Genomic DNA, 9,294 nt, shown 5'->3' on the forward strand with positions numbered 1-9,294 from the left:
AAAGTTTGTGATGCACTTTGCTACATTTAGCTTTTTAAGACTCTAGTAAGGGAAAGTCCCTGTCACTTAGTCTCATGTTGATGGAAAAGGCAGATTCAATGGGTCCGGGTTGGGCTAGTCTTAGACATTCCCAGTGTACACACTCTCTTGTGGGATGAGATATTGCAGGAAGAGCTGAGTTTTTCTGAGTTTTCTTGTGTGTCCACAGATCCCCTTAGAAAAGAATGACTCCTGGAAATGCCTCTTCTGTGACTGAATTCATTCTGGTGGGATTAACAGACCTATCAGAACTCCAGCTTCCCCTGTTCTGCCTATTTCTAGTCATGTATGTGGTCACTGTGTTGGGAAATATGGGCTTGATCATTTTAATTGGGCTGAATTCATATCTACACACCCCCATGTACTTTTTCCTTTTCAATTTGTCCTTCATAGACCTCTGCTATTCTTCAGTATTTACACCAAAAATGCTGATGAATTTCCTATCAAAGAAAAATATTATCTCTTATATGGGATGCATGACCCAGCTTTACTTTTTCTGTTTTTTTGTAATTTCTGAATGTTATGCGCTGACATCAATGGCCTATGATCGCTATGTGGCCATCTGTAACCCACTTTTGTATAATGTTGTCATGTCCCCTAAAGTGTGTTCCAGCCTTATGCTTGGTTCATATTTGATGGCATTTTCGGGTGCTATGGCCCACACAGGATGCATGCTGAGACTGACCTTCTGTGATGCAAACACCATCAACCATTATTTGTGTGACATCCTCCCCGTGCTCCAGCTTTCCTGCACAAGCACCTACGTGAATGAGCTGGTGGTTTTCATCGTGGTGGGCATCAACATCATTGTGCCCAGTGTCACTATCTTTGTGTCTTATGGTTGCATCCTCTCCAGCATCCTCCGCATCAGTTCCACTGAGGGCAGGTCCAAAGCGTTCAGCACCTGCAGTTCCCACATAATTGCTATTTCCTTGTTCTTTGGGTCAGGTGCAATTATGTATCTTAAACCATCTTCTGTTGGGTCTATGGATGAGGGGAAAATCTCTTCTGTCTTTTATACCAATGTGGTTCCCATGATGAACCCCTTAATCTATAGTTTGAGGAACAAAGATGTTAAAATTGCTCTGAGAAGAACCCTCGGTAGGAGAGTGTTTTGATCAGAAACAGTGTCTGTGCAAGTGGTCATAGGGTAGGGATATTGCGTGTGTTTATTTATAGTATTTTTAGTGGAAGTCTTCCTATCCTGTTTCTCACTGTGGTGAAGGAAATATGAGTCTTCTCTCAATCTGTTTCTGTTTTTTTTGGGGGTTTGATCTGATTCCTTTGATTACCATTTTTACAACTTTTGCTCCTTTTCCTCATTTTTCCTATTTAAGAATAACATTAAGAAACATATTCTAAGATTAGATTATTTAACCTCTAATAGCTTCTCTTGTTTATATATGGAAGGATATTTTAAGCCTAATTATACTTCAGAATCACTTGTTGAACTTAAAAAAAGATGGAGATACTGAGTCTCAAATCCAGAGCTTATGAAATGGAAAACAGGATATATATGCATGTTTTAAAACTTCATGGGTTAATATGCTGCTCACCAAAAGTAAAAGACTTGATGTAGAAAAGGAGAATAATAGTATCTTTTTCACAGGTCTATTGGAAGCAACAAATAAAATAATGTGGCAACTACCATCAGAGCATCAAAAAAAAAAAAAAAAAAGAAAAAGAAAGAAACATATTTATCTGTTTTTTAAAATGTCATTAATGGACTTTTTTCCTGGAAAAAGATGAATGATTTAACAAATAATCAATAAAATAACACAAGTGTTACCTTGTGCATTGGGGGGTTTCTTAACTGACACTTGTAATGTGCAGTTAGAACCATGAACTAGGCAATCTGTCTCTATTCCTTTCTTTCCATTGTACTGTGGGCAGGATTATGACTCCTTCAAATGCCAATGTTTCACAATTATAAAAGATTCCATAAGAACTATCAATTTTACTCCACTTTGCAGCTGCAAACCCTACACATTAAACTTCTTTTAGCAGAGATTTCATTTTTACCACTCAAAGTCACACATAATAGATTGTTAATATTTATTGGGGTTAATGCTTAATTAAAGTCACACAGCTTCTTCATAGAGAAGTCTAGAATAGACTATTAGCTACTTGATTTCAAGTCAACTACTTTTTCTAGTATACTTTCTAATTCACTTTATTTTTATTTTAGTAAACATGAAATATGAGAAAACTTTTCTATTTTGAATGCTGACATTTTTGCAAGAAAAGAAAAATGTGAAATGTTTTCAGAGTCTTCTAATTCAAACAAGACACAGGAAGAAAGATTTTCCAGGAATATGCCATTATTCTATGGCCCAAAGAGATATATGGCCAATAAATCAGAGGTCCCTCAGTAGGGAATGGACAATAAAATTTTAGAAACCATATTTCATTCTGAATTTATAACCTGTTCCATAGAATACTGTAATTATCCTTCACTTTCCATGAAGTTTTCATTAAAACTTATAATATACCCATATTAATAGTGGTCTTGGGAATGAAGACCAATAGCTATGCTCACATTTGTAGGGAACCAGGTAGGGTAAGTAGAGATAAAATAATGAGTTGTAATCAAGTTAGGAAGAAGGAATAGAGTGTAAAATGATGAGAAGGGAAAGTTTTCTGTGACTCTATTCTTTTGGGAAGGCCCTAGAAATAGTATGTGGATGACAGGATTTCTCTTGATAGAATAAAATCTTACGTTATTTGATATTTAAAAAGTTAAATTCACAGGACTGGTAGACCTGGGAACAATAAAATCATCCCTGCTTTTTGGTGGCTTTCATATGTTACTCCCGTATGGATTTTGAAGTATGGAAATCTCAAACCGCAGCTAGAACAATGGCAATTTGAAAGAACTATTTGGTCTATGGCCATAACACCCTGACTGCACCCAATCTTGTCTGAATGCGCTATTTGGTGAATAAATGAAATGGTGACAGTGTCTTTTGTGTAGTGGAATGTTGGATTGTTTTTCTTTTGAGAAAATGGCAAATTGATGAACACTCAAAAATCCTTAATATGTTGCATGGAGTGACAACTTAAACATTTTCTAAGATAACTTTAAAAACATTCACTATTTTACTCTTTTTCCAATCTCTACTCACTATTTAGGTATTTTGAAAGTTAGCATAGCTAGATTGTTGGCTTGATTGTTTTTGAGGCATTTGGCATTGCTAAATCCATGACCTGTGGTTTTAAATGACCACTCATTTCCCATGTTCTGACCCCAATATTAATATGCTTGATTTTCACTATTTATATAAAAAAGGGGGTCGTGAGTGGAGTTTTCATTTTGCTTTTGTTTTACTGTGTTGATAAAATTGTTTTCCATACTGGAAGAAAAGTTTATGGCTGTGGTATTTGGGATCCTTTGAAGACATCGTAGACTGCATTCACTCTTCATGTATTTTATTGCTCTTTGAGGTGGACCAAAGAGTGGATTTAAAAGTCATTGATCTTTCATATGATGAGATTCAAATACAAATGACTTCTGTTCCAATTTCAGGAAAAGAAAATCCTTTATTTAAAATTAGATCCCATTCTTTCAGATTATTTTGGAAATTATTAATAAAAAAGCAGATAAAAAGACATTGTAAAATTTAAGGTGCTAAAGTTTTAAGAGGCAAATTAGTTTTTTAGTTAATGCATTTATAAGTACTATGAAACTATTTGGACCTCTTTCAAAGAGAGGAATATGTCAGAGGAAACAAGTCAGGTGTTTTACATGCACAGCATAGGATTATCCTTTGTAGTTTTTTTATTCTGCGTGTTACATGAAATGTGATAAAAGAAGTTTTGAGAGACAGAATAATTCTATTGAAGTTGTCACAGCTGAGAGTCAAATAAGTAAGCTATAGGATTCACCTCTGCCTGTGTATTAGGAAGGAGATTTTTTTTTTTTCCTAATTTGTGTGCAAGTTTGGAGTTTCTGAGTTATAACATATAAAAATGGTCCTCTTAGTTAAATCATAAGGAAAATTTTCAGATTACATGCTAAATTTGTTTCATGTAAATTTTCTGTAAGTGACCTACTGTTGTTACTCAGGATTAGGTTTGGAATGAGCATGACTAGGGTGTGCTGTGGTTAAGAATTGATGAAAACCAGAAGTAAAAGGGGTTTTGAGTTCTATATCTCTTTAATTCCTGAACCCCAGCTTTGTTGAACCCACTTTTCTTTATAATGCCTCCCTACACACACACACACACACGCACACACACACACACACACACACACATGCACTCAGTGTATTCAAACCTTATAGTTTATGAGATTTCTGCCTAACATCTATTGCATGGCATGTGACCCACTTTGAATCTTTGCAAGAACATTCAGGTACGTGGTTCCTGTTTCTGGCTCCAGTGAGGCAGGGCTGAGTAGGAAATACTACTGAATCCTGCAAAACGAAATGATTATTGCTTCAATTATTCATTTAATTATGTAAAAGCAACAACAGCAAACACGTTTATACCTGCTAAGTGTCTGGCAATGTGTGCAATATGCAATATGTCACAACTGTAAATAAGGTAGAAAGATAGATAGATTTTTTCATATAACAACACAGTAGGGTTACATGCTACACATGGATAGAATCTAAAATCAGTCTTATATAGTAAAAAATATTAGTGAAAATTGATTGTGGTGAATCCGTGTCTGTGTTGGGGACAGTCATGGTATTTTTCTGGAAGTCTGATGCAGTTGGTTTTTCTCTCTAGCATTGGGATATTTCGGTGTATATTCAGCTGGGCACCAGATGAAGTAGTAAATGAAACACCAGGGCTCTGTGGTAAAAAAAAAAAAATGTATATTTGAACATTAAAATCACTTTCACTGTGGGGAAATTTTACATTCTAAGACAGAGACTCCTATCTTCAGCGAGGGGGATGGCTGGTGGAATCCAGTGGGCTGCTTAAAGTCTCCCTATGACATAAAGTTGAGTAGACACACTTTATTAATATAGAGAATGTGCAGGGTGTTATGATTGTTCTGGAAGTAGTGTTACTGTTTTCTCCATGCTGTTACATCTGTGTGTCCATGTGCTCCTCAGGAAGTGCTGGGAGGTCAGTAGGGAAGGGGATCCAGTTTCCATCTCATTGATGATGGAACTGATTCTCAGAGATTTCATGACTTGTTCTGAATCACAATTTATAAATGGTAGAAGCTGAGTCGAGGACCTAGATGTTTTGATTCTAAATCTATCAGCTTTTTTAAAATCATGTAAAATTTACCATTCTTTTAAAGCCATGAAAACACGAACAGTGGTTTTAGTTAACTAAAATGTTTCAGAACACAAATAACAGCCAAGTACTCAAAGGACAAAATATCCAGAAAGTGTCTTTCACATTTCATTGACAATACAGATTGGTTCACACAGAAGAAACCAACAGAGGCCAAATAACACTTACAAAGTAATGCAGACCAGTCCAGGGCAGAGACAATCTCTTTACCACACTTGAAGAATTTTCACTAGTGTCTGAGGGAAGAGGAAGATCAATGTACAAACCCATTGTATAGATTCGTAGAAAGTTATTTGTCATTATATTTAGGGTAATGGTAATGAGGGTATAGTTCTCATTCCATATTATATGATTTCATTTTCTTAACCTTTTCTAGTTTCTTCATATAGTCTTTTTATTTTTAAAGAACTTCTTCAGGCATTGTTTTTAATAGCTCCGTGATGAAAAGAATTTGGGAATATAGATATGGAAATATTTAGGCATAGAGAAAATGAAGAAAAGACATAAGTAGGCAAATCACAGGAAAGCAAATTGGAAAGGTTTACAAATTTATGAATGAATGCTCAACCCCATTAATATTTAGTGGAATACAATTTAGAAGTGCTAGGAGAATAAATATAGTTTCATAAATTACCGGTGGGAATATGAATTGCAATAGTCTTTGAGAAATCCAATATATAAACATACATATTAAAATGAAAGACAATATTCTGGGAACTTATCTCATTGAAATACAGTTACTGTCATATAAAGATTTTTGCATAATAGTGATAACATTGATTTTATTGTAAAAAACTGGAAGATAGTGAATTTCCATCAGTATGGAGTGGGTGGATGAGTTTTGATATATCTACAGCATACAACATTAAAGTGATTCCAATGAAATACTTTTAATGTTTATTTTTGAGACAGAGAAAGACAGAGCATGAATGGGGGAGGGTCAAAGAGAGGGAGACACAGAATCTGAAGCAGGCTCCAGGCTCTGAGCTGTCAGCACAGAGCCCAACGTGTGGCTTGAACTCACAGACTGTGAGATCATGACCTGAGCCGAAGTCGGATGCCACCCAGGCACCCCTCAATGAAATATTTTCAAATGGCGAAAGCAATAGGTCAACAAAATGTTTCTTTGTAAATACAGGACATAGCTCTTATGAATGCATTTGAATGTATGAGCAGGTAGAGAACAGTGGGAGCGGATGTGCTGAACAAATGTCAGTGATGAGTTCAGGAGAGCTGTACATGGAAAGGGAGTGCTGAGAAAAAGAAAAGAGGAATCTGGGGAAATGGCACATTACAGTAGTATGTCGGGAATCTGTCTCCTCACCTGCACAAAAGTTGCACTTACAGAATTTGTCTGATTTGTCTTGGAACTCTGGAGTCTATAGAAGGCTTACAATTGCCAGGAAAGGCTTGGATGGTAAATTCCAGTTAAATTTGATCAATTTCAGCACTTAGTACAGTAGAAGCTGACATCCTTTACTTTTCAGCCTTGTGGCAGGCAGCCATTCATGTCTCCAGAATCAGCTTGCTTACAACTTAGGTGAGCCAGAGTAGGTAAATAAGACACTGTGCTCCAAATAATGGGGAATCATGCTCTGATTGATGATTGCTGCTTCAGATTTCTGAAGTGCAGATAAAAAAGTGAGCAGTATTTATTGTTGCACTGCCCCACTGTGACAAGCCCCTTCTCCTCTTGCTGAATTGACTTCCAGTACATTTAAAGGCCAGTGCTTTATTTTCCCTTTTGTTTTTCTTTTTTCACCCTTTGGAAGCCAGGCATTGAAAACTAGGTCTTAAAAAAACCCTAGAACTTTCTGTCTTTTTTTTAAATATAATTTATTGTCAAATTGGCTAACATACAGTGTGTAAAGTGTGCTCTTGGTTTTTGGGGTAGATTCCCATAAAACCTAGGACTTTGAAAAGCAATTGTATACGCAAGAGAAATTAGAAAGTCACTGCACATGTACAGGGAGAAGTGCAAGGTCTGAAAATCCTGAAAAGCCCTTAACACCTCAGGCTGATCCTTGGGACAGATATACTCTACAGCAATTAAAACAAGCAAACAAACAAACAAATAAATAAACAAACAAAGTAAACCCTGGTGAAGGGAGAAGATTTGATTTCTAGAACTACCATATTATTAGATTCATATGTTCAGTTTTCAACAAGAAATCACAAGATATACAATGAAACAGAAAGTATGGACCCTTCAAAGGAAAAAATAAATCAGTAGAAACTGTCTCTGAAAAAGATTTCATGGCAGATCTACTAGACAAAGACTTTAAAATAACTGTTTAAAGAGGCTGAAATATCTACAGGAAGATGTGTAGAGAGTCAATTAAACAATTTATAAACATAATGGAAATATCAGTAAAGAAATAGAAAATCTAAAAATAAGTCAAAAAAGAAATTCTGAAGCTGAAAATTGCAATAACTGCAATGAAAAGTTAGGTAGAGACGTGTCTGACTCTTGATTTTGGCTTAGGTCATGATCTCATGGTTCATGGGTTCAAGCCCTGCATTGGGCTCACACCTAGACACAACACAGCTAAAATTATACTCAGTGGTGAAAAACTTAAGAGCTTTCACCCTAAGATGAAGAACAAGATAAGATTGGGAACAAGATAAAGATGCCCATTCGTACCACTTTTATTCAACATAGTACTGGAAGTCCTAGCAATGGCAATCAGACAAGAAAAAGGAATATAAAGGCATCCAAATTGGTAAGGATGAAGCAAAACTTTCACTATTTGCAGATGACATGATACTCTATGTAGAAAACCCAAAAGACTCCACTGAAAAACTACTAGAACTGATAAATGAATTCAGTAAGGTTGCAGGATACAGAATCAATGTACAGAAATCTGTTGCATTTCTATACACTACTAGTGAAGCAACAGAAAGGGAAATTAAGAAAGCAATACCATTTACAATTATCAAAAATAATAAAGTATCTAGGAATCAACTTAACAAAGAAGGTGAAAGGCCTATACTCTGAGAACTATAAAACATCAATGAAAGAAATTGAAGATAACACAAATAAATAGAAAGATATTCCATACTCATGGATTAGAAGAAAAATATTCTTAAAATGTCCATTCTACCAAAAAAAATCTACACATTTAATGCAATCATATCAAAATACCAACAGCATTTTTCACAGGACTAGGGCAAATAATCTTAAAGTTTGCATGGAACCGCAAAAGAAAGACCCCAAACAGCTAAGACAATCTTGAAAAAGAAAAACAAATCTGGAGGGGTCACAATTCCAGATTTCAAATTATACTACAAAGTTATAGTAATCAAAACAGGATGGTACTGGTACAAAAATAGACATGTAGATCAATTGAAGAGGATCTAAAACTCAGAAACAAACCAATGATGGTATGGTCAATTAATCTTTGACAAAAAAGGCAAGAATATGCAATGAGAAAAAGATAGTCTTCAACAAATGGTGTTGGGAAAACACTCAAAAACCAAATAACCCAGTTAAAAATGGTCAGAAGACATGAACAGACATTTCTCCAAAGAAGAAATACAGATGGCCAACAGACAGATGAAAAGATGCTCACCATCACTCATCATCAGGGAAATGCAAATCAAAATCACAATGAGATATCACCTCACATCTGTCAGAATAGCTAAAACTAAAAAATAATAATAATAAAGAGCAAGTGTTGGCAAGGATATGGAGCAAAAGGAACCCTCTTGCACTGTTGGTGGGAATGCTAACTAGTGCGGCCACTGTGAAAAACAACACAGATGTTCCTCAAAAAGTTAAAAATAGAGCTATCATATGATCCAGCAATTCCACTACTGGGTATTTACTCAAAAAATACAAAAACACTAATTTGAAAGATATATATATCCCTATGCTTATTGCAGCATCATTTAAAAGCCAAATTATGGAAGCAGCCCAGTGTCTATCAGCAGATGAATGGTTAAAGAAGATGTGGTGTATATATATAATAGAATGTTACTCAGCCCTAAAAAAATGAA

General features: G+C 35.5%; 1 protein-coding gene across 1 annotated transcript; it reads left to right on the top strand.

The window, feature by feature from the left end:
* The first annotated feature begins 224 nt into the window (after window positions 1–224).
* Window positions 225–1,157, top strand: LOC132662315 (olfactory receptor 8B3-like). The gene has a single exon (XM_060607798.2). It carries the CDS (start codon window positions 225–227, stop codon window positions 1,155–1,157), a length of 933 nt encoding a protein of 310 aa, XP_060463781.2.
* Window positions 1,158–9,294: the final 8,137 nt, after the last annotated feature.

The sequence above is a fragment of the Panthera onca genome, chromosome D1 (assembly GCF_046562875.1).
Source record: "Panthera onca isolate mPanOnc1 chromosome D1, mPanOnc1 haplotype 2, whole genome shotgun sequence".
Lineage (NCBI taxonomy): Eukaryota > Metazoa > Chordata > Mammalia > Carnivora > Felidae > Panthera > Panthera onca.

What these genes read in the sequence shown, in the direction of transcription:
- LOC132662315 (XM_060607798.2), top strand. Translation starts at nt 225, where the DNA reads ATGACTCCTGGAAATGCCTCTTCTGTGACTGAATTCATTCTGGTGGGA.